Source organism: Hyla sarda, chromosome 8 (genome assembly GCF_029499605.1).
Source record: "Hyla sarda isolate aHylSar1 chromosome 8, aHylSar1.hap1, whole genome shotgun sequence".
Lineage (NCBI taxonomy): Eukaryota > Metazoa > Chordata > Amphibia > Anura > Hylidae > Hyla > Hyla sarda.
Genome location: NC_079196.1, coordinates 56,285,344 through 56,310,301, shown reverse-complemented (window position 1 = coordinate 56,310,301; position 24,958 = coordinate 56,285,344). Strand labels below are relative to the sequence as shown.

General features: G+C 40.6%; 1 protein-coding gene and 1 long non-coding RNA gene across 6 annotated transcripts in view; one reads left to right on the top strand and one right to left on the bottom strand.

Moving 5' to 3' along the window:
- LOC130285427 (dynein axonemal heavy chain 11-like) overlaps positions 1–24,958 on the top strand; it is a 523,820-nt gene that overhangs the window by 5,760 nt on the left and 493,102 nt on the right. For 3 of the 5 annotated variants that reach the window (XR_008847325.1, XM_056536793.1, XM_056536797.1), the window contains exons 3-9: positions 83–261; positions 6,626–6,815; positions 10,360–10,459; positions 12,893–13,104; positions 14,350–14,583; positions 19,166–19,333; positions 22,750–22,866. Coding sequence is in view for 4 of the 5 variants with exons in the window: in XM_056536793.1 (XP_056392768.1) it covers positions 83–261; positions 6,626–6,815; positions 10,360–10,459; positions 12,893–13,104; positions 14,350–14,583; positions 19,166–19,333; positions 22,750–22,866 (1,200 nt within the window). In the remaining variant the exon portion in view is untranslated. The remainder of the gene's footprint in view (positions 1–82; positions 262–6,625; positions 6,816–10,359; positions 10,460–12,892; positions 13,105–14,349; positions 14,584–19,165; positions 19,334–22,749; positions 22,867–24,958) is intronic. The other 2 variants (XM_056536794.1, XM_056536796.1) reach the window with 1 other exon arrangement.
- On the bottom strand, positions 50–17,226 carry LOC130285429 (uncharacterized). The gene is made up of 3 exons (XR_008847327.1): positions 17,102–17,226; positions 14,337–14,568; positions 50–139 (listed from the first exon to the last, which is right to left on the bottom strand). It is a non-coding gene; the product is annotated as an uncharacterized LOC130285429 (long non-coding RNA).

Below are 24,958 nucleotides of genomic sequence, written 5' to 3'. Positions count from 1 at the left end.
AAATGACGTTGTGCTTGAAAAGGGTTGGCAAATATTAGTAATCTGATGTCTTTTTTATTTTCATCTGCAACATGTTTACCAGGTGATACTTGCATTTCTTTCCAATCCACTGGTATACAAAGATTGGCCAAAGGATTACCTACGAGAAATAAAAAGCCATATAGAGAAGTTAAAATATAAAATACTAAACTTGCAAGGGCTCATATCTGGAAGAACATTCTTAACACTGCCCACATATCCTGAGGTCGACAACATCAGCATGTGAGTGTCTATTGTCTCTCCAATAATATTCTTCTTTTGTAAGTATCTAAGAGGATTTTCACTTTCAATGTATTTATATAGGATGCAACCCTGTCACTTCAGCAAATAATTCATAGTTTGTTACTGCCACAGGTCTACTGTTCCGTTTCTTTAAAGACCCTAAAGAGGACACATGACCAACCCCCATTATATCAATATTAATAATTTTATTTATATAGCGCCAACAGATTCCGCAGTACTTTACAATATTGGGGTACATATAAAGACAAGTATCAGACATACCAATATTACACACTAACTATTCAAACAGAAGGAGTGAGGGCCCTGCTCGCCAGAGCTTACAGACTACAAGGAGTATTACATTGTATTATCATTAAATAGCTTATGGTGCCCTGATCACACACCTTTTTACAGTTTCTGGATACGTCCTCCTGTTTCCAAGATATCAGAGTTTATAGTTTGTTTGACATTTCAGGGAATCCATCAAATATGTATTAAAGGGGTACTCCGGTGGAAAACTTTTTTGTTTACAGATTTGTAAATTACTTCTTCTATTAAAAAATCTTAATCCTTCCAGTACTTTTCTTTTTGGAATACAGTGCTCTCTGCTGACATCACAAGCACAGTGCTCTCTGCTGACATCTCTGTCCATTTTAGGAACTGTACAGAGCAGCATATGTTTGCTATGGGGATTTTCTCCTACTCTGGATAGTTCTTAAAATGGACAGAGATGTCAGCAGAGAGCACTGTGGTCATGATGTCAGCATGTCAGCATGAGAGCTCTGTGTTTCAAAAATAAAATTATTTCCTCTGTAGTATTCAGCAGCTAATACGTACTGGAAGGATTAAGATTTTTTAATAGAAGTAATTTACAAATCTGTTTAACTTTCTGGCACCAGTTGATTTAAAAAAAAAAAAAAGTTTTCCACCTGAGTGTACTCTCAACTAGAGAAATAAACAGACATGGTCGCACATCCACAACATGCACCTTGATCTAAGCAATATTTATAAAACTAACAGGTCGTTAGTGTACTTTATGATTATAAAGTGCAAGCCCGCTAGCAACGTCACGGCCACCTGTAAGTAGCGGGTCCCTGACATCCCTAGCATAAAATGGCGCAGCACTGAGTGGTGACCACCACCTCCCCAACACGAGTGCCCACATAGGGAATGACCCACTGGCAGAGCAGCCCCAATGCCATTCAAATCAGTCCGTGGGCCACGCCTCCCCACAGACACGGCGCCGGGGGAGCAAAGGATGCCACACAGCACCGCACCAGTGTGAACAGATGTAAAAAGCTCACTCACCATGTGCTCCCAGCCAGAGACTGGGAGGCTGCCAGAAAAGAATAGGGCCCTTATGCAGCTACCTGCTAATTTGTATATGCCTGGGCTGATGGGGAGGGGCAGAGTGCTGACCAAGTGAAAACAGAAAAAGAGGGGGCTAGAAAACACAATGTGAATTCAACTAGAGAAAAAAACAGACAGAGTCGCACATCCACAACATGCACCTAGAGCTAATGCTTCTCAGCAACATTTATGAAACTAACAGGTCGTTAGTGTACTTTATGATCATAAAGTGCAAGCCCGCTAGCCACGTCACGGCCACCTGTAAGTAGTGAGTCCCTAACATCTCTAGCATAAAATGGCACAGGACTGAGTGGCGACCACCACTGCCCCAACACCAGTGACCACAGGGGGAACAACCCACTGGCAGAGCAGCCCCAATGCCACCCAAGCCAGTATTAAACTTAAAGGAGAACTCCAACAGTATATTAAACTTAAAGGAGAACTCCACAGAATAGGGGATAAGTAGCTGATCATGGGGGGGTCCAATCCTGGAACTAAGGGGATAGGGGGTAAATTATTTTTTTCTGAAGTTCTCCTTTAATAATGGGAGTAATTAACCCCCTTATATAAGCCCCTCAATGTAAAATATTCTTACCCCCGACTATAAAACACCATCAACACCTAATATTCAAGCCTGTTATTAAAATTAAGTTCACGTCAATCTGACTCATTCCCAGAATTGTCAGACAAACTATCAACCCTCATATCCCGGGAATGAAAGGGTGTATCAAGAAACTTTAAAAAGATGTGTGATCAGGGCACCCTGAGCTATTTATTGACAGTAAAATCTTATCATTTTTGCTATTGTCACAGGTACTCTTTAAAGGGGTTGTCTGGAAATCAAACATATATTTATTAATGTATATTGGTAAATAAAGTTATTTTACTACCTTTCTGGAGTTTTACATGCTTTCCTTTTGCTTTATTCAGTATGCTCTGTTGTCTTCATTAGCTCAACTTTCTGTTTGTTGTACATCCTGTTCACAGTCTTGCTGGTAATTTAGCCAATTTTGCTCCCTCCAACTGTATGGGAGGGGTTATAGTCAAGACCGTGTAGTGGGAGAGAGATAGAGCTGGCTGAATTCCTGGCTAGAGTGTACATAATAACTAGAAGTCCGTTACATGGTGTACAGTAGAGGGGACATTGGGTTAGTGAAGATAACAGAACAGAAAGGTAGTAAAATAGGTTTATTAACTAATATATGTTAAATTGGGAGATCTGCAGTTATAGACCAGGGGCATTGCTAGGGGGGGGGGGGTCTCAGGCCGCCGCTGAAAAAATTAGAGCCACCGCTGCTTTAAGACAGATGTGGCTTCTGGGAAGAGATGTGCTGCGCATATGCATGCCAGAAGATGCCTTCCTGCCCTCAGTAATGGATGGCTCTGTTTGCAGCGCAGCGCTTTGCTCCTCCTCGGCAGGCACCAAAATAATCTTATGTGCCTACTGGGAAGGATGTTCAGGTTCTGTACAGCTGGCATCTACCTTTATATGGTCCTGTATATATTAATTTATATGTTATACAGAATCTGTGTATTATGGTAATATGTATGGTGATGATATTCCTTCTTGTATTCTGGTATTATTGGTAATATTGGTCTCAGTGTGCAGGATTTGGTTGGTAACAGTATGATGGTAATATGTATGGTGATAATTTTCTCCTTGTATACTGGTATTAATGAAAATATTGGTCTCAGTATACACGATTTGGTATACACGATTTGAAACCACACTATACAGTTGCCTGCTGGTAATAGTGAGTATATTGAAGGAGGAGAATGTGTGCAATTGTGCGTGTATTAGGGTGGGGTTAGAGGTGTGGCCAAGGGTATGGTTTGGGGCGTGGTCAAGGGTGTGGTTAGGGGTGTGGCTTGGGCTATGGGCTCTAGCCCCCAGTCTATTGGACACCTAGCAACTCCCCTGCCATAGACACTTATCCCCTGCGTATAGGGTATAGTGTCTGATCTCGGGGGGGTCTAAATATAGAGCCGCCCGCAACTAATGCCAGGTCCCCGTACGGGAGATCGCAGGGGTTCCTAGTGGTCAGACCCCTTGCTAGTAGACACTTATCCCCTATCCTGAGGATAGGGGTTAAGGCCGACATTTATCATTGTCTTTAGACTGTTTTTTGTGTCTAGAAAAGGCGCAAAAAAGGCGCAAGCAGGGTTTATTTGCGCCTTTTTGGCGCCTTTTAGTTTACACATTAATCCTGATTTGGAGTTGCAATCCACTGATTTTGGCAATACACATGATATGAACTGCGCCTTTTTTGTGAAAAGGCGCAAAGCCACAGAAAAGTCTATAAAACTACACCAGCCCAGACTTAGCTTAGCTTTTTGGTGTATGTGAAGAGTAGAGTTTCAGAAAATGTGACCTGCGCAAAATTTATCAAATGTTCTGTGACCATTTAACAAATTTGATGCTACTACACATTACCAGCACACAAAAATAAGGTGTAGAAAAATGCTTCACTTTCACCTACAATGATAAATGCCAGCCTAAGTGTCTATTGCTGCAGTACTCCTTCAGTTATTAGACAGTTTCATTGTTAGTCAACCCCTCTAAAGTGGATGAATTGCATGGCCATTCTTTTGTGATATCCATGGCGGTGGCCATTTTTTAGCCTCTTGGCCAGTATACATGTAGTCCCCTTGCAATAGAAACTCTATGAAGTGGCCATCAACCTACTACTCAATAAACCTCTGTTTATTGCTCTACTAGCTGAGTACCCAGCGCTGCCTGTTTTTTCCTACCTTATCCTTGTAGGGGTGGAAAAGCAACAAAGGAGGAAGATTTTGTCCTCATATCCCGTTCTTAAATCCTGACCCCATATCCCCTCCTTATATCCCAAGGTCAAATCTCCTCCTCATATTCCGACCTCATATCCTGTTCTTATATTTTGTCCTCGTATCTCAGCCTCATATCCTGTCCTCATATCCTGTCCTCATATCCCATCCCCATATCCCAACCACATATCCCGTCCCCATATCCCGTACCCATATCCCGACCTCATATCTCAACCTCATATCCTGACCTCCTATCCCGTCCTCATATCTCGACCTCCTGTCCTGTCCTCATATGCCTTCCTCATATCTCAACCTCATATCCCGTCCTCTTATGTCGACCTCATATCCCGTCCTCATATCTCGTCCTCATATCCCGTCCTCATATCCCGACATCATATCCCGACCTCCTATCCCATCCTCCTATCACGTCCTCCTATCTCAACCTCGTATCCTCTCCTCATATCCTGACCTCATATCTCAACCTCCTATTCCGACCTCCTATCCTGACCTCCTATCCCGTCCTCCTATCTTGACCTCATGTCCCGAACTCATATCCCATCCTCATATCTCGACCTCCTATCCTTACCTCCTCTCTTTGTGAGATGGGGTGTGGCTTGCAAGCCAGACTGGCACATTCACCAGGAGATGCAGAGCGGAGCTTGTGGAGTAAGGTACTGGAAGTCCCATATACTCGCATGGTACTTGAAACAAAAACCCATCATTTATGTAAGTGTGTAGGTAAGGGTTAATTTAACTATCATATCTTTTTATTGGACATATAAGTTATATGTGTACCAGGTATTATTGAAATATCTCCAGCCTTACGGAAGTTGTGGGAACATACATTTCCCATTGATTTGCATGGGACTTTAAACAAAAACCCCGACCCTCACAAATGGGGGTAGTTAAGGGTTAAATTAACTATCCTATGTTTTAAGTGGACATATAAGTAACATGTGACCAAGTATTATCAAAATATCTCCAGCCTTTTGGAAGTTATGCAGTAACATATATTTCCCATAGACTTGTATGGGACTTTAAACGAAAACCCCAACCCTGGCAAATGGGTGTGAGTAAGGGTTAAATTACCTGTCCTATGTTTGTTGTTGACATATAAGTAACATGTGTGCCAAGTTTCATGTTAATATCTTTAGCCATTTGGACGTGATGCTGGAACATACACACGCACACACACACACACACACAAACACACACACACACACACACATAGCCGGCATTTATCATTGTAGGTGTATGTGAAGCATTTTTCTACACCTTTTTTTATGTGCTGTAATGTGTAGGAGAACCAAATTTATTAAATGGTCACAGAGTATTTGATACATTTTGTGCAGGTCACATTTTCTGAAATTTCTCTCTTCACATACACCAAAAAGCTAAGCTAAGTCTGGGCTGGTGTAGTTTTAAAGACTTTTCAATGGTTTTGCGCCTTTTTTGTGCCTTTTCACAAAAAGGTGTAGTTCATAAAACCCTTCCATATCATGTGTATTTCCAAAATTAGTGGATTGCAACTCAAAATCAGCAGAAATGTGGAAACAAAAAAGGCGCAAATAAACCCTGCTTGCGCCTTTTTTGTGCCTTTTGTAGACACAAAAAAACTGAAAATGTCTATATATATAGAAGATTAGGGCAAAAGGATATCACTGCAGCACACAATTCATAAAGTGCAAAAAGGTGAGTTTATTCCATAAAACGACAAGTGTTACAAAGAAAGCGATGTTTCAGCTGGCTCACCCAGCCTTTCCCAAACAGTCTGCTTGAGAATGGCTGGGTGAGCCAGCTGAAATGTCGCTTTTTTTGTAACACTTTTTTGTACTTTATGGAATAAACTCACCTTTTTGCACTTTATGGACTGTGTGCTGCAGTGATGTCCTTTTGCTGTATGAAGTTGGGGTATATTTTGGCCTATACCCCGAAGGCTGCTATGCACCTGGCATTTTTTTCATCATTTTTTGGATGTGCTGCTTTTCTACATTTTTCATAGAAGATTGGGGCATATAGTCAGTTCAGGACCCCCTCTATGAGCCGAGATGGAAAGGCCCATGAGACTTCTATATAATTTAGCAAGACAATTGCAATCAGACATGGCACATCTAGACACTGCTTACCCAATTAAAGCAGTTTCTTAGGTGTTTCTTAGAAACATGGACTGACCTTCTTTAAGAATTCTGTCTTTACAGCAAAAATAATGGAACCTTTTTGTTTTCTTCAGTACAAGTCGCAGGGAGAGGATTTCTCTGCACTACGTAGAGACAATGATAATCCAGTGGACTCACCAGATATCAGATATACTTAACAGAGACTCCGCTCAGAAAATGTTACAGGGTGAACATCCTGGGCCATCTGCTGAGCTGGAATTTTGGACAATGCAGAAAGAGAATTTGCTCAGTGTTCGTTGTCAGGTAAAATCTAATATAATGATGTAAAGTGATACAATACCTCCTATAAGTCAAGTACTGTAAACCTTAAAGGGGTACTCCGCTGCTCAGCATTTGGAACAAACTGTTCCAAACGCTGGAGCCGGGAGCTCGTGATGTCATAGCCCCGCCACCTCCTGATGTCACGTCCCGCTGCCTCAATGCAAGTCTATGGGAGGGGGCTTGATGGCTGTCACGCCCCCTCCCATAGACTCTCATTGAGGGGGCATTTCATGACGTTATGAGGGGACGGGGCTATGACATCACAAGCTGCCGGCTCCAGGGTTCGGAGCAGTGGAATACCCCTTTAAGGCTAAATTTGCAACTGCAGATTTGAAATAAATGTATTTTCCGACTTTTACAAAGTACTGTGCATACAGAAGTGGGGACTCCTGTTTATCCCCACACCCCCTGCTTCTGGACAGCACTGAGTGGCGATGCAGACAGTTCTGGAGATAAACAGGTGTCCCTGCTCCTGTATGCAGTAGCAAATCTGCACATAAATATACACAATTTGGTACAGATATGCCACTGTGCACAGGATCAGGGACTCATTTTTATCCCCTGCTTCTGTACAGTAGTGATATATATACAGTATGATGCAGATTTTTGCCTATGGAAGCAGCATTTTCGCCACGTGAATGCTATAGCCTAAAGGGGTTTCCAGGAGTACAAAAACGGTCTGCTTTCTTTCAAACAAAAAGAGCCACATCTGTCACAGGTTGACATTACAGCTCAGCCACTTTTACTTCAGTAGAGCTGAGCTGCAATACCAGTCACAATGCATGGACAGGGGTGGACCTATATTGGAAGGAAGCATGTTCATCTTATCTTTAACTACCCCTTTTAGGCTAGGATTCCACTTGGTTTTTTGTGCTGCGTTTTTTGGGATTAAAAAAACACCTGAAAAAACGCCAGCGCAATGTCCTGCGTCTGGCGTTTTTTCTGGCGTTTTTTAATTTGTGTGGAAATTGCATTTTTGTAAGCTTTTGACGTTTTTTTTTTGGTACCCAAAATTTGTTGGGTACCAAAATAAAAATAAAAAAAGGATGCAGCAGTGATGGAAAACATTTTATTAAATGAAATGTATATATTTTATAACAAACCTTTTATTATTTTTTAATAAAGTGTGTGTGTTTCACTTTTTTGTCTCTATTTTTTACAATTTTTAGGTAGTACTACTACTCCCAGCATGGAACACTCTGTTCCATGCTGGGAGTAGTAGTACCAGTAGTAATAGACAGATCGCCCCGGGTCATCCGATGCGATCGACCATTTTATAGCACAGATGCCGCTGTATACAGCGCTCACATCTCTGCACTATACTCCGGCCAGTGATGTGAATAGAACATAATTCATTCATATTTCCCACCCAGAGCTGTGATTGGCCGGATGGTTGCAGCCAATCACAGCTCTGAGAGAAGTATGAATGAGTGAGTGGCCGGCCCGGAGTATAGTGCAGAGCAGGGATGCGAGCAATGTATACAGCCGCTCCATCTCTGCTATAGACAGGACGATCACAGCGGGTGTCAGTAGTGACATCCACTGTGATGTGTCCTTAAGCAGGCACTACTACTCCCAACATGGAGCACACTCTGCTCCATGCTGGGAGCTGTAGTACCTGTATTAATAGACAGATCGCAGCGAGTGTAACTTCTGACACCCGCTGTGATCTGTCTATTAATGCAGGTACTACAGCTCCCAGCATGGAGCATAATGTGCTCCATGTTGGGAGTAGTATTACCTGCAGTTATGGAAAGATCACACTCCTGACACCCGCTGTGATCCACCTGTATAATGTATAGATGCAGCGGCCGCTCTCCTATGGTCCCCTGCACGGCCGTATATATACACATATTCCTAGAGCTGTGATTGGCTGGAACCATCTGGCCAGTCACAGCTCTGCGGGAAATATGAATATGTGTATATATACGTCAGTGCAGGGGACCATAGAAGAGCGGCCGCCGCATCTATACATTATACAGAAAGATCGCAACGGGCGATCTGTCTATTAGTACAGGTACTACTACTCCCATCATGGAACAGTGTGTTCCATGCTGGGAGTAGTAGTACTAACTAAAAAAAAAAAAATTAAGAAAAAAAGGGAAAAACACACACACTACATTTTTATAATTGTCGGCTACATTTTTATTTCCCCGCACACATAAATTGATCCCTGTTTAAAAAGTAATACAAATTTTTTTTTATAAAAAATATTAATTTCGTTAGATACAATTTTTTCCTTCACTACTGTATCTTTTAAAAAAAAAAAAAAATTTTAATGGTACCCTACGAAATTTTATTCAAAACAGGTATGTATCTCCATCACTTTTTTGGATCCAAAAAAGATTAAAAAACGATTTTTGATGATAAGAGCTGCAGACACCATTGGAAAGCTCTTAGGGTATAAAAGCAAGCTGTACCTCTCCTAGAGCTGATGGTGGTTGCCAAACGTATAAAACTTCATTTTTATTCTCAGCTTATTGTCAAGGAAGCAGAGCCAAGCTGCTCAAGTGGCACAGCCCTGCAGCTTTCTCACTCACCCTCACCTCCCAGCTCTTACTTGACTGACCTACAGGGCTCTTTATCAATCAAGGAGAAGCTGGGCGGTAAAGACGAATGAGGAGGCATGCCAGGCTGTGGCACTTGTGCAGTTTGACTCCTTCACACTTGACTGAGAAATAACTAGGCAATTTTATAAGTTTGGCAACCACCATCAACTCCAGGAAAGGTACAGTTTGCTCTCTTAAGGCCCAGTGAGTGAACCAGTGTTTCCCAACCCTGATGCCTACAGCTGTTGCAAATCTACAACCTGGCTGGGAAACACTGGAGTAAACCATGTAAACCATGAGATGGTATTCTGACAAATGTTTTTGATTTAGCTAGTGATCAATAGAAAAGGTTAGGTGAGCACTAAGAAGGGTAGATTCAACAAAAGACAGCCTTTCACGTTAAAAATGCTAATCAATATGTGCACACCATCTTATAGAGCAGGAGGAGCTGAGAAGATTGATTATATATATATATATATATATATATATATATATATAATCACAAAAATGTATTTCCTCATGTCACACAAAAAACCTGCAACGTTTCAGCTCCTCAATGGAGCCTATTTCAAGTATGCTTGAAAAAGGCTCCATTGAGGGGCGGAAAGGTTGCAGTTTTTTTTGTGTGATGAGGAAATGAATTCACAATTTTTGCATTGGAGTGTTGCGCCATTTTTGTGATATCTACCTGGACTGTGATCGAGTTGGGTGGCTGGCACCAGGAACGAAGTGGTGAAGTAGTGCTGCATTTCTTTGAGGATATATATATATATATATATATATATATATATATATATCCAGTAATTATCTACTTCAGACAATCCATTTAAGTTAATTTAAAAATTAAATCCACTGTACTTTTTTCTTTGCAAATCATTAAATATTTATTTATTTAATGTTTTCTTTTTTTTTTTTTTTCACATCTGATATTGTGATTTTACTATGCAATATAAACCAAATATGATGTATTCCCGTAGCTGCAGACTTCAGAATTCCAACAAGTGATTGATAAACTGAATATGATGAAAAGCAGCTATTACACTGGTTTCATGGAATTGATTACTAGTGTGGATGAAGGTAGGCAAAACATACTTCTATGGGATATATATTTTTATTGTATTTTAATTTATATTCATACAAGTATTATAGTCTGTTGGCTTGTAATGTTGACTGAATTCTGAATTATATATAGTTTTGCCAATTCTTGCTTCTTTGCTATTGCAACACTTGCAAATAATAAAAACAATTTTAATCATGTGTAATGGCCTATCTGACTATATTCAGTTATCAGAGTAGATCACTCTATGTGGCATTTTTTAGGGTACATACACACTGCAAATCTACTGAGGATTTTCTGCAACTAATCTATAACTGATTTTAAAAACATTTCATTTTATTGGTGCAGAAAACTGCACATTTTCTGCAATTGATCTGCAGGAGATCTGTAGCAGATCCACAGCATGTGAACATACCCTTAGTCTAGGAACTACCTGCGAATACGTTGATTTTCTGCATCAGAAAAGGTTGGAAAAACAAAAGTGGATCCAGCTGCAAAATAAAGGAGGGTTTTATATTTCTCCCCTCCAGCTGAATCCACTTGTGTCTTTGGCACATTTTCTGCTGCAGAAAATCTGCAGCATATCTGCAATGTTCCAATCCATAGGGTATATTGACACGTGCAGGACCTGCTGCCGAATTGATGCTGCAGATGTCAAAGTAACTAAATGATTAAACGCAAAGTTAAATCTGCAGCATCAAATCTACAGCAGCTCCTGTATGTGTGAACATACTCTAAGGGTACATTCACACATGCATATTTTGCTGCAGAATTTTCTGCAGTGGATTATGTGCATGTTAATGTACCCTAAGGGTGGGGTCATGCATAGTGCATTTTGCTGCGTATTTGCTGTTGTGTAGTTTGACGTCAATGGGCAACAAAATCAGCTGTGTATTTTGCTACGCATTGGCTTCTGTGGGTAGGAAAATACGCAGCAGAAAATATGCAGCAAAAAACGGCATGCGTGACTCTACTCTAAAAGTGGTTTCCTGGGAGTTGTAAAAAAATTAAGACTGAAACTGGGGTTAAAAATAAAAAACTTTACTCACCCCTAAATTTGTCTCTGTTGTGTGTCCCTTGTTAAAACTGCTGCAAAAAAATAAATACCAAACATTTAAACATACGTTTATTTATTTATAAGGTATCATTAAACTCCCAGAAACCACTATGAATAGTTGATAAATAATCTATTAAGAGGAATGTCTCAGCTTGAGCACATTTTACATTGTTTTTACACCCTGTCATCATCTACATTCTAAAGGGAATGGATAGCCATTTATTTCTATTTTTAAACACATCTCTGGGGTAGCAATACTGGGGGTAAACGCATCAGTCATAGACAGCACAGCAGCACATCTGCAATGAATTTGAGTTAATGGACAGAAAAATGTCAATTTGACTATAAGGGTGGTTTCACACACAACTTTTTTTTCCCAGTGCATCAGAAATGAAAAATGTAGTACCTTTCAATAGATCTAATATTTCTTATTGCTTTATGCAGACTAATGCATCTCTATGATAATAGACAATAATATAGTGTCTACAGTTAAATTAACCTTAACCTACCCCCTTTTATAAGGGTTGGGGATTTGGTCTAAGCCTACAGGACTTCCAGGACATCTTCTGATCGTGTGGGTATGCCCACACCATGGAATTCACAGCAGCAGATTCCCATTGATATCATTGGGATTCAGCTGCAAATTCAAATTCCGGTGTCCGCAAAAAAAAATAGACCTGTCTATTCTTTCTGCAGAGTCAGTGCGGAAAGGCATTGCCGTCTATGAGACTGCACATTTCTGCACATGTCCTAGTGCCGGCATGTTCTTCTGTAAGAAGAATGTCAGGGGAATGTCCGTATGAAAATTTTCTCCAGTGAATGCCCGGACATTGAAACATACTGCAAACTGTCTGACAGGCAGGGGCAGAAAATAGTTAGTTCAGGGGACAGGATATGAGGTCGGAATTTGAGGATGGGATGTAAGGGCAAGATATGAGAACGGGCTATTAGGTAGGGATTACAGGATCAAATATGAGGTTGTGATAGGAGGACAGAATTTGAGGATGGGATATGAGGTTGTGATATAAGTTTGGGATATGAGAAAGGGATATGAGCATGTGAAATGAGTTTGGGATATGAAGTCGTGATATGGGTGCGGGATAGGAGGACAGGACATAAGGAGGGGATAGAAGGACAAGGCATAAGGAGTGGATAGTAGGATGGGATATGAGGACAAGATATAAGGACAAGAGCATCATTATTGCTTTTCCTCTTCCACAAGGTTTAGGTAGGAAGATGGGCAACTCCAGGTACTCTGCTAGTTTTTATTATTATACACTGTAAATAAGACTAGAGTTTGTTCATTGTCTGTTACTATGGAAATATATAGATTTTGAAGTATAAGAGTATATTATTTATTTAGAATATATAAATGATATGGTATAATTTTTCTAAGCACTTTCCGAAGCTCAAGAAATCGAATTGTATCTACGGCCTTTGAAGTATTATATTGCACATCTAGAGGAATCTAACTTCCCAGACATAGAAGACTTCTTCAGGCCTCTTCTTCACACCATCTTTCTTATATGGACCAATTCTCAACACTACTGTTACCCTCAGCGTATCATTGTTCTCTTGCAAGAGTTTTGTAATCTTCTCATTGATCGGGTAAGAAACCACTGATATTTTTAGTAACACGTAAGATCAAATGATGTGCAAAAATAAATATGTAATAAATGCATAAAGTGTCTAATTCTCATACAATATGTGACGGAAAATCATCAAAGATATGGATAAAGATTATTTGTGCATTGTGAAGAGAATGAGCAGAGGAACAATCCAATCGATATTTTGATACAGTTTTGCAGTTATTTATATAATTCCTTGTCTGCTATTATTGACATTTGATAACATTACCTAAGCTAAATGGAATAGAATTCTGCTTCAATTTGTGCCAGATAACTTTTTTTTTTTTTTAAGTGTTATTAGACCCTTTTTGCATCTCATTTGAAAAGGGGTGTGATATAACTTAATAAAAGGGGTTAAAGGGGTACTCCCGTGGAAAACTTTTTTTTTTTAAATCAACTGGTGCCAGAAAGTTAAACAGATTTGTAAATTACTTCTATTAAAAAATCTTAATCTTTACAGTACTTTTTAGGGTCTGTATACTACAGAGGAAATGGTTTTCTTTTTGGAACACAGAGCTCTCTGCTGACATCATGAGCACAGTGCTCTCTGCTGACATCTCTGTCCATTCTAGGAACTGTCCAGAGCAGCATATGTTTGCTATGGGGATTTTCTTCAGCTCTGGACAGTTCCTAAAATGGACAGAGATGTCAGCAGAGAGCACTGTGGTCGTGATGTCAGCAGAGAGTGTTTAACTTTCTGGCACCAGTTGATAAAAAAAAAAAAAAGTTTCCATGGGAGTACCCCTTTAATCCTAATGGGAGACATTGAGAGAACTATCCTGAAAAGCAACCAACACTCCACTTGACTCTGGATGTCAGAGTCCTAGGCTCCCCCGGAGGATTCACTGGAGCCAACAAACCAGATTGGGTCTACAGGGCATAAGATGAAGTATCGACATAGGACAGCAGACCAATAACCATCGCAGATGTCCCAAGTGGGAGTAGTGTAGTGAAAGATGGCCATGTGCTTGTGTGTCTTATTTTCATAACTCCTATAGGTTTCAATAAAGAGAGACACACACAACTTCCCCTTGTACCCACTAATATATGTCCAGTAGTGACTGCTTTATACTGGTGTACAGGGCCAAGGAGCATTTTGATCTCCAGACAATTCCTAACATTCCATTTTTTGACATTAGTGTTTAATGTAGGCACATTCTTTCATTAATCATTATTAACATTTAGCCTTTTTCTGCTCTCATAAATACTCACAAATATCTTGAAGACTGAGAACTTCCTTATTCCTGAAGAGATCTTTAAAATGGAGTTAGAAGAAGGCTTGGAAAGAGTCCAAATGGCCATTGAAATGTTCAAATGCTTCAAGAAAACATATGCATTGTATATGGAGAAGGTGGCCGTCTGTTTTGCAATCTCTGACAGAATAAAATTATGGGATTTCCCATCCAACCTTGTTTTTTTCCGATTTGATAGTGTCCTGCAACGACTACAATATATTGAGGTAAGATATGCCTGTTATTTGTCATATTTAACTCCATAAAAGGTATAAAATATGCATTAAGGACAAACAACTATTAAAGGGGTACTCCGCTGCTCAGCGTTTGGAACTAACGCGCGCCGGGAGCTCGTGACATCATAGTCATGCCCCCTCCTATAGACTTGCATTGAGGGGGCAGGGCATGACGTCATGAAGGGATGGGGCTATAATGTCACGAGCTCCCGGTGTCGGATCCAGCGTTCAGAACAGTTTGTTCCAAACGCTGAGCAGCGGAGTACCCTTTTAAGAGCAAGTAATTTATTTTTCAGATTAAGAAATATGTTAAAAAATTAAAACTTCCAAAATGTAGTACATCCAACATTTTGGGAATTCACTTTCTGTACTCTTAGGTTGGGTTCACATGTGGTATGTTGGTCAGTATTTGTTACTCATTTGGTCAGTATTTTAATGGTCAAACAAAGACGCTTTATTGAAAAAGGTAAGCAATCACAATACAGAATATCCATATGTGCAGTGTAAAACTTAAAAACAGCGGCCTGCAAGGCCTAAACAAACAGTCAACAAAACAAGATATGCATGAAGAGCTCATACATCGTATCATAAGAAAACGAAATCCCGTTAGGTCAGCAGGTGACAACCTCATAGCTCAATATAAAGACAGGCAATGTGACATAGGGGGGCTATGAGTAGAAGACAGCCACGGATCCCACACCTCATTGAACCTATCAACTGAGTCCTCCCGTATCGCCGACAATTTCTCATTAAGCATAATCCTATTAATTCTGGTTACAACTGGGGCTAAAGATAGTACAGATTGTTTCCATTGAGATGCTATATATATGCGTGTGGATAGCAAAATAAAGTGTGCCATTAATGAGATGCACTTCTGCTTGCAACGTACTCTTATAGTATAGAGTAGGAATAGTAAGTATAGTATATTATTTTTTTAGTTGACCTACACAGTTGGACAGAAATGAATCAAAGATGCAGAGATAATATGCAATGTAACCCTTTCAAAAGACCTTTTTAAGAAGACCAGTACTTTATCCAGATCTGATTTGGCGTGATGGCATTTCAGTCCACCATACATTATGCATAGAGGCCCTTTTTTTTTTTTTTTTTTTTTTTTTTTTTAAGAAGACCCTCCCCCCATAGGAGACAACTTTCCAATGCAATTTGATCTGGTCTTCTCAGAGAGCTTTCACTGTATGTGTAAAGATTAACTTATGAATGGTTGTGAACCCTAAGCATAAAGGTTCATGGCGGCCTCCCGACTCTTCACCGACAGTTGATGTAATTAAAGAAAACAGTCGGGCATGCTGATTTTTTGCCACCTGACCCTGTTGTTGTGGGAGAGCTTAGCTGTCTCCAGAGCTGCCTGGCTTACTCCTCCCCATAGCGGAAACATGAATGTTCAGTGGCGTAGAACGTTTATGTGTATGGTATGGTCAGAAGAGATAACCGCTAGACCAGTGTTTCCCAACCAGGGTGCCTCCAGGTGTTGCAAAACTACAACTCCCAGCATGCCTGGACAGCCGAAGGTTTTGCAACATCTGGAGGCACCTTGGTTGGGAAACACTGAGCTAGACGAATGAACATTTGGCCAACAGTCATTGAAAGTGTATGGGAACCCTTATACACATGCACTGCAGAAACTCCATACTGACAGGGACAGGGACCAATTGAGTGTACAGCGCTGAAATTATTATTAATTAAGGGGCAGTTTTATCAGTGCAGGAATATCACTTTTTAGTGTAATGCACTGGAAATGCTTTTTTACACAAATGTTACATATGTTTGTTCTTCGCTTTCCGAAAAAGAAGGCAGATCCCCACAAGGAAACACAATATAACAGTGGTTATCAACCTTTTTGGCGACTGTACGCCCAAAGGGTGAAAGTATGTCCGCGGGTACCCTTCGCACAGAACTTACGCGCAAGGGGTACCTGCGGACAAAATAAGTCATAAAATTACTTAATTTCATAATGGCGTGTGCTTACCTTTATACTAATGCGATACTTAATCCCCTTTTGCCATTATTCCCCCCTCCATCTGATCCCCTTGTGCCATTATTACCCAATATGGCAAAAAAGGATCAGAGGGAGAGGGGAATAATGGCAAAAGGGGATAAAGATTACCCACCATTGTAATTGTATGTATATATTAGCCCAGGAGGGGGGATGGTGGGGGGGAGAGAAATAACGGCACAAGGACATTAAGATGGAGGGGGGGGGGGTAATGGCAAAAGGGGATCAGAGGGAGGGGGGAATAATGGCACAGAGGTATTAAGATGGAGGGAGGATTACCCTCCTCCCTCCATCTTAATCCACATGTGCAATTATTCCCCCCTCCCTCTGATCCCCTTTTGCCATTACCCCCCCCCCCCCTCCATCTTAATGCCCTTGTGCCGCTATTTCTCTCCCCCCACCATCCCCCTGGGCTAATATATACATACAATAACATACCTCCCTCCCATACACTTAGTTTTTACATTTATTTTAATTTAATTTTTTTAACATTACCTGGCCTTTTCGGGTATACAGAGGTCCCGTTCCTAGAATCCTGTTCGGCAGGGCCGCACTGATGGGAGACATCCTCCTGCGCTTTGCGGCACCTCCGCGCACACGTCTGCCTGGCAACCACGCAGTAAACTCCCGTAAAGTAGCCGCGGCCGGAGCTGCTCTGTGCTGACAAATACTGGACAATTATTTCATTTATTACAGGCCTCTTTATAAAATGAAAGAAGCGTTCTGATTGGTTTCTATGGATAACTGCACCGCTCTACCTCTGCATCGGTGTTGATGAATCTCCCCCTACTAGAGTGTATATTTATTATATCAACAGAGTATCAGTCATCATTCTGCCCATGTACTCTGGGTATTATACAACATCTTAATGATGCTACCATTATGTTAAAAACAGTATAGTGATACATGTAACTAATCATTAGATTTTTTGCAGACAGTTATACATATAATATATTCTCCGAATCCCTTGCCTGAGCTGGTCCTAGTTATTAACATGGTTATCAGAAAGCTATCTCTAAACCCCAGGTTGACATAGCGCATCTGCTGCATATTCATATAGAGGCTTTCACACCCATTGAATATTCATTTATGAAAATGGAGGCATTTCTAACTGTGCTAATGATGCTTAGCACGTCTATTAAGCCAGAGCCATCAGTTAGAGAAGATGGAGCACCAGGACATTTTTTGTAATTATTGTAAGTGTGGTTGATTTTCATGGCTCTGTAAGTTATGTAGAATTGGTAGGCCAGTTGTAATGTCCAAATGAGGGCTGATTTTCTAAAGCCTAGGTCAGTAGGGCTGCACACCCGCTTGCTGTGCCATTATCTGTCTCACAGGAGATTATTATTACAGTTTTATGCCTAGATGCCTCTATATACATGTATATCTCATATAGATTTGCAGACACATCACATATGGAGATTAGCATGTTTACGCACATCAATAGATTCAAGCACAGTGACCCACCATTACCTTAGTTCATAAGATTATTGAGCTGCATTATATTCAGAGCTGCAAAGCATCTTGGGAGTTTTGCCTAATTGCATAGACCTAGAATTAATTTTCTGGTTTTCCGTATGTAAGAAATAGTAACAATGGTTGAAACAATTTCTCTATGGAACATCTAAGCAAGGCTTCATGTACGTGAGATTATAATGGCTCTATACAATCTCAAAGTTCAATTCAGCTTTAGGGTATGTTCACACGAGTAGACCCACAGTGTATTTTCCGCTGCGGATCCGCCGCTGAATGACCCCTGCATGGTGGCTTTACATGTGCCTTCTCGGAGCGGCAATACACCGCTACAAGCAGACACACTGCCATGTGCGAGTCGCAGCACTCATGCGCAGTATATTAACACACAGCAGCTGCTCTCTGCCTAGCTCATAGAGCCGCGGTGTGCGAGTACATTGCGCATGCGCGGCGACTCGCTCATTGCTTCAGTGTGTCTGCTTGTAGCGGCGTATTGCCACTCCGAGCAGGCACCTGTAAAGCCACCATGCAGCGGTCTTTCAGCGGTGGATTTGCAGCGTAAAATACGCTGTGGGTCCGCTCGTGTGAACGTACCCTTAGGGTTCGTTCACACATGCGTATTTTCTGCTGCAGATCTGTTTCAGCAGATTTTGCTGCCCATTGAAGGAAATGGGAAGCAAAATATGCAGCAAAAATACGCACGTGTGAACGTACCCTTAAATAGGGTCCTTGTGCACCCCAGAATGTCTCCTACTTTTAGGGCCCATTCACACATGCGTATTTTTGCTGCAGATTTTGCTGCCCGTTGACTTCAGTGGGCAGCAAAATCTGCTGAAGCAGATCTGCAGCAGAAAGTAAGAAAATACATTTGTGTGAACTGCTCTTATACAATAGGTATTCACAGTTTCACAGTTTTTTCTGCCGGCTTCTGTGTAAATTAGAGAGAAGAATTGGTGCCGTGTAGCAGTTCTTCCGTGATTGGTTGCTTGGGAGTTCAGGGCCAATATGGTGATATACATGCTGCTGCTTTTAAAGAAGTTTTTTTTCTCTGTTCTCTGTTGTATAATTCATTTTTTTGTGTGTTAGGAATTGTTTGTAGCAGCAAATGATTTTCTGAAACTGGAGAAAATAGAAATTGGAGGATTCAGAGGTAAAATTCTTAGTGAAGAAGTTCATATCATGAGTGAGGAATCCAATGAAATTTGGCGAATGTTGCAGGAGAGTAAATACAACCCTCTTGATTATGCAAATCCAGTAAGTACCGTATTTTTTTATTTATTTTTTTACAGATCTTGACTTAATAAAAAAAAAAATAAAAAAAAACATTTGGTCAGAAAGACTATTGATCCCTACCTAAATATCCTGAATAGAAGACGCTACAGTCCTTTTGAGACTGGATTACCCATGTGATAAAAAAGTTACATATTGGGTAGTAGATAAAATAGCCCCCAGGACAGTGCAGATGTAATATCGACCTGTAGACTTGGTCTGTAGTATGGGATATGGGCAGAAAAGCATTTTATAGGCCAAATAAACAATATACAGTGGTCCCTCAAGTTACAATATTAATTGATTCCAGGACGACCATTGTATGTTGAGACCATAACTCTATGGAAACCTGGTAACTGGTTCTGAAGCCACCAAAATGTCATCCAAAAATAGGAAAAAGTGAGAATTAAAGAAAAAAACGTAGATAACTAATACAGAAAAAACTAATCCTTACATATAAAAGTAATAAAGATCTGCTGGGAGCTGTAATCACTGTCTATATCAGTGTTTCCCAACCATGGTGCCTCCAGCTGTTGCAAAACCACAACTCCCCGCATGCCCGGATAGCCTTCGGCTGTCCGGGCATGCTGGGAGTTGTAGTTTTGCAACAACTGGAGGCACCCTCTTTGGGAAACACTGGTCTATGTAGTGGACAGGAGCTTCTTCAGGGTCCTGTACAGTACAGGCAATGTCCTAAAAAAAGGAAAATGGAGCCGCCCTCACCTGGTGTCCAAAGGAGCAGCTAACCTTAGTACAGGTAAAGAGTACAGAACATGTAATACCTCCCTGTACTGTAGGGGGCGCTACCAGACACCAGTCAGTGCATACACTTTAGGAATACAGGGGTTTTACCAGTAAAATATCCATTCTGCTTGGTCAGTTCTTCCAGCTATTGACACGTTTCGCAGATTCCATAGCATTATATGTTGAGTCTCGTTTCAAGTTACAATGTTCCAGAAAAGACCATTGTATGTTGAAACTATTGTATGTTGAGGCCATTGTAAGTTGAGGGATCACTGTATATGATAAATTCATAGCAAAGTTTTATGGGATATGTTAGATCTTTGACTAAAAATCCAAATTTTTTAATCGAGGGATTATGGGAATTAGTCTTGCTGTTAATTTATTTGGTCCAAGTAGGACTGTATTGGCACATACTATTTTAACACACCGGAAATAAGAATATTTTTATGCAGCAACACCAAAGATCTTCAAAGAGGTGAAGAATTAAAACACTAGGACTATTAGAATGTTATATGCTTGGGTACTAACATTTCAACAGACTTTCCATAAAATCTGGTACAAGCAGATGTGAGAAACTTTATAAGGTTTGCAGGCTGCCTATAGACATCTGTGGAGATGGGAGGAGGAGTTGTAGAGTACATGAAATGCAGACAGATACAAGGAGAGGCTACATCAGCTTGTAGTATGTGTTAGGCTGGGTTCACACTACGTTTTTGCCATACTGTTTACAATCCGTTTTTCTAAAGAAAACCGTATGGCAAAAAAACGGATGGAACAGTATGGAAAAAAGTACACCGTATGCGTTTTTAAAATCCTAAAGTCCCCACCCAAGACCCCTCCCATTAAAAATGGACAAAATTTTCAAAAACTTATGTTTTTTTTTTTTTCAATAAAAACTGACGGAACTGTATGCACTTTTAAAAACAGTATACTGTTCCATCCGTTTTTTTGCCATACGGTTTTCTTTAGAAAAACAGATTGAAAACAGTATGGCAAAAACGTGATGTGAACCCGGCCTTACTAGGAAAGGGTGCAGCAGCTTGTAGTAAGTGTTATATCTCATCCCATTTAAGGTGTTCATACTGTCAGAACAGAGGAAAAGGATGTATTGCCCGAATCTCGACCTGCCAGCCCTGTTCCTGCTGGATGATTCACTCTAGATAGCGTCCCCCAAATGGACAACAGACCCTTTCTAAGTGCAAGGGAGAGGGATAAAACAGCAAGATCAAAGTCATCCACCAAAGCAGGGCCATTTTCAGGATGTAACAACAACATCCAAGTCAGTATGCAGAGGGAAGGTCAGAGGGTCAAAGTCTAGGAGAATATGTCAGGCTAAAATCACAAAACAGGAAGGGGTAATCCAGCAAAAACGATCACAGGCAACTGTGACCAGCAGCCGCAAGATTAACAAGACTAACAGTGTGAACACAGACTAAAATTACAAGGTTAAAGCAGAACGGACATCCATAATCCTAAAAACCGACAGATGTACAAAAACCAAGCAGACTAATATCTATATCATAAACAGGAATCAACCATGGTTAAAATTCAGACAAAGAGACACTGCAAAGGTGACCAATAAACCAGACATAATAGAACTAATCACCAGAACAGAGTTCAGCAGAGCTCGGGTTTTAAAACCACACCCGAGGTCCCATTGGCTAATCACATTAACTATTCCTTAGCCAGGGAGAATAGCACAGAAAACAGCACAGGCACAAGATTAAAGTGGACACATGATTGAGCCAAGTCTGCATGTTTATGGGGGAGTCGGAGACCTGCGACCAACAGTTATCTAATGTGTGTGGCCGTCTGGACATAAGGCAGAAGATTTATCAAAACCTGTCCAGAGCAAAAGTTGGCCATAGCAACCAATCAGATCGCTTCTTTCATTTTTAAAGAGGCCTTTTCAAAACTGAAAGAAGTTATCTGATTGGTTGCTATGGGCAACTCAGCAACTTATCCTCTGGACAGGTTTTGATAAATCTTCCCCAATTTCTTTAAGCATACTTACATCAAATCATAAAACCCCTTTTCAATCTGGCATCTCTGTCATGCTTGTTTTTTATTATCATTACTTTGAGGTTCATAAAAAAAAAAACATGAAAATTTAGCCATGTAGCCTATAAAACATTTATTTGTAAGAATATCAATGAAAACACAATAGACTTGACAAGAGTTTTATACATTGCTGAATTAAAGGGGTTATCCAGGAAAAAACTTTTTTTTTATATATCAACTGGCTCCAGAAAGTTAAACAGATTTGTAAATTACTTCTATTAAAAAAATCTTAATCCTTCCAATAATTATCAGCTGCTGAAGTTGAGTTGTTCTTTTCTGTCAGGCAACAGTGCTCTCTGCTGACATCTCTACTTGTCTTGGGAACTGCACAGAGTAGAAGAGGTTTGCTATGGGTATTTGCTCTGGACAGTTCCTGAGACACGTGTCATCAGAGAGCACTTAGACAGAAAAGAACAACTCAACTTCAGCAGCTCATGAGAACTGAAAGAATTAAGATTTTTTAATTGAAGTAATGTACAAATCTGTTTGACTTTCTGAAGCCAGTTGATATGTAATTTTTAATTCATTGTCAATCATTCAATCTCTATGAAGCTTCATACAATTTTAACATGGTTTGTGCCTCAAATAATTTTCAGGGTTTTCTGAGTGACTACATGAAATATCGGAAACAAATAAACGGCTTTGACCACCATTTGAGCAGAATTTTAAACTTGACTTTTGATGAATCTAATGGCCTTGAATCCGCATTTAAGGTAAGTGAAACCCTTCAGATAGAAAAGCTTATGTATTTGTTGCTTTGTATCATAAAATTGAACCAGATGCATGAGGAAATACCTACCGTATATACTCGAGTATAAGCCGACCCGAATATAAGCCGAGACCCCTAATTTCACCCCCCAAAAAACAGGAAAAGTTATTGACTCGACTATAGGCCTAGGGTGGGAAATACATCATCCCCCCATGTCATCATCCAGACCCCCGTCATCATCGACCGCCCCCCCCGTCATCATCACCGCCTGTCAATCCCTTCATCAGTGGTCTTCAACCTGCAGACCTCCAGATGTTGCAAAACTACAACTCCCAGCATGCCCGGACAGCCATCGGCTGTCCAGGCATGCTGGAAGTTGTAGTTTTGAAACCTCTGGAGGTCCGCAGGTTGAAGATCACTGCGGTCTTCGTCATCATCCAGACCCCCCCCCCCCCCTTTAGTTTTCTACTCACCTCCCCTCGGTGGGAAGGAAGGGTGAGCTGGTCCGGGCCATCTGTGCTGAAGGGACCATCTGGTGGGGAGGGTTAGTCGTTCCAGGCTGTCCATTTTCACCAGACACGCTCCGGACCTGCCCCGGACTAGTGACGTTGCCTTGACAACGACGCACAGAGACGTTCATGCGCAGGCTAAAGGGGGGGTCTGGATGATGACGAAGGCCGCAGTGGTCTTCAGCCTGCGGACCTCCAGAGGTTTCAAATCTACAACTCCCAGCATGCCCGGACAGCCGATGGCTGTTGTAGCTCTGCAACATCTGGAGGTACGCAGGTTGAAGACCACTGAAAAGGGATTGACAGGCGGAGAATTCACTCGAGTATAAGCCGAGGAGGGGCGTTTTCAGCACGAAAAATCATGCTGAAAAACTCGGCTTATACTCGAGTATATACGGTAGTTTTATACACACATATACAGTAATTAGACAAAAACAACACTTATTGGGGGAGGGAAAATAGTGAAGGATAAAGACACCTAAACACTAGCCATTATGGTAACAACCCCCTGTAACATAAAGTAAGGTAATCTAGACTCCTAAATTTCATAAAAAAATTTAAAATGGAGTCCTTAATAAGTAAATTATAATAATCTTTATTAAATAACAAATGATAAAAACATGATTATAAGGAGGAATCACAAAACGTGGGAACACTAGAACACTGCACCGAAACCTCTGCTGTCATATGGTAAAAAGGACACCACAGTAGAGGCTTAAAGGAAGGTAAAACTATTGATGATGGATATATTGCACTAAATATGGCCTGGGTGGGGATATGATAATCCCCTCCCCCACCCTCCACACACACACAATTAGGTATGGGGGAATAAGTACAAAATAATGTGCAACAGCGCATAAAGTGCTGAACAAGGTATATATCAACCTATATCAACGTATTCAGTATAGTGATAAGAATAGCAGCAAACAGTCAGCAGGGTCCTGGGCAGCGTCACCCCAACGCGCGTTTCGGCACGTTACAGCCTTCGTCCGGGAGTATACACATATATAGTAACCTAGGTTTTATGCAGCAATCCACAATAATAATAAATAACAAACAAACAAAAAATACAGAAAATACAAAAATATAATTGCTACGTGTTACATTACTATCAATATTTTGGGAAAAACTTAAAACTCCATCATTAAGATAACAATTGCATAATTTTTAGTCATTTACCAGCAGCAATTTTATTTACATTTAATTTTTTTTATGGGGTCTCTCACTTTGAAAAAAAACTGAAAAAAAATAAATAAATAAACCTGTCAGATTTCACCTTTTTTCCCCCCCCAACAGTCGCAAAGGTGTCATATAAATGACATTATTGATTCTTGAGTGCTGTAGTACCATAGAAAAAAATAGTCAAATGTCAACGCGCTGTGCAACCAAGGTTAAGGACCCTATGCATTTCCCCTCTGCGGAATAAAGCATATGATTGTCGTCCATAGTCTAAACATTGTAAAGAGTTGAATAGTTTGATAAAACTCTAAAACAGGATGCAGAGGACATAGTAAAAGATACAATGTCAACATAATAAAAGGTACTCACTAGGGGTAAAAAGAGGAGTATAAGGAAAATAAAAAGGAT